Raw genomic sequence first — 506 nt, 5'->3', positions numbered from 1 at the left:
TGAAGTAGCCTCTGCTGGAAAGCCTGCTGCAAACTGGCTCCTGTCTCTGCACTCATCGCCTGTGGAAGCTGGCTTATTTGTCCCATGTTTCCTTGCTGCATCTGCTGCATGTGATGCTGCATTCGCTGCTGCTGTTGCTGCTGCTGCTGCTGTTGGGGATACCCCACACCCTGGGGCTGCTGAAACTGGTTGTGGTTGGCCATCCCCGGCCCCAGTGCTGGTCCTGCTCCCTGCTGCTGCTGTTGCTGCTGGTGCCGCTGCTGCTCAATCATCTGGTGCCGTCTCATCAGGAGGTCTCGGAACTGGGGAGCCATCCCCGAGTGATTCATATTCATCTGCTGCGCCTGAGGATTCATCCCAGCCATGGCCTGCTGCGGCTGCTGCTGGGGCATGCTGGGCCTCTGCACTCCCGCTTGCATGGGGTTCATGTTCTGCATGGCCGGGTTAGGGTGCACCCCTCCTTGTTGCCCTTGCATGGCCTGCTGCGGCTGGAGACCTGGCTGACC

The 506-nt window shown here is 60.5% G+C and overlaps 1 protein-coding gene across 1 annotated transcript in view; it reads right to left on the bottom strand.

Annotated features, from left to right (window-relative positions):
• Positions 1–506, bottom strand: part of EP300 (E1A binding protein p300) — a gene marked incomplete at its 5' end in the record, with an annotated part of 31,140 nt that overhangs the window by 1,172 nt on the left and 29,462 nt on the right. The window contains one exon of the mRNA XM_010136853.1: positions 9–506. This exon is cut by the window's right edge and continues 19 nt beyond it. Within this exon, the coding sequence (XP_010135155.1) occupies positions 9–506 (498 nt within the window). The remainder of the gene's footprint in view (positions 1–8) is intronic.

Source organism: Buceros rhinoceros, unplaced genomic scaffold (genome assembly GCF_000710305.1).
Source record: "Buceros rhinoceros silvestris isolate BGI_N320 unplaced genomic scaffold, ASM71030v1 scaffold21795, whole genome shotgun sequence".
Taxonomy (NCBI): Eukaryota; Metazoa; Chordata; class Aves; order Bucerotiformes; family Bucerotidae; genus Buceros; species Buceros rhinoceros.
Note: the sequence above shows the minus strand (reverse complement) of the source record. Positions and strands in the feature narration are given on the sequence as shown.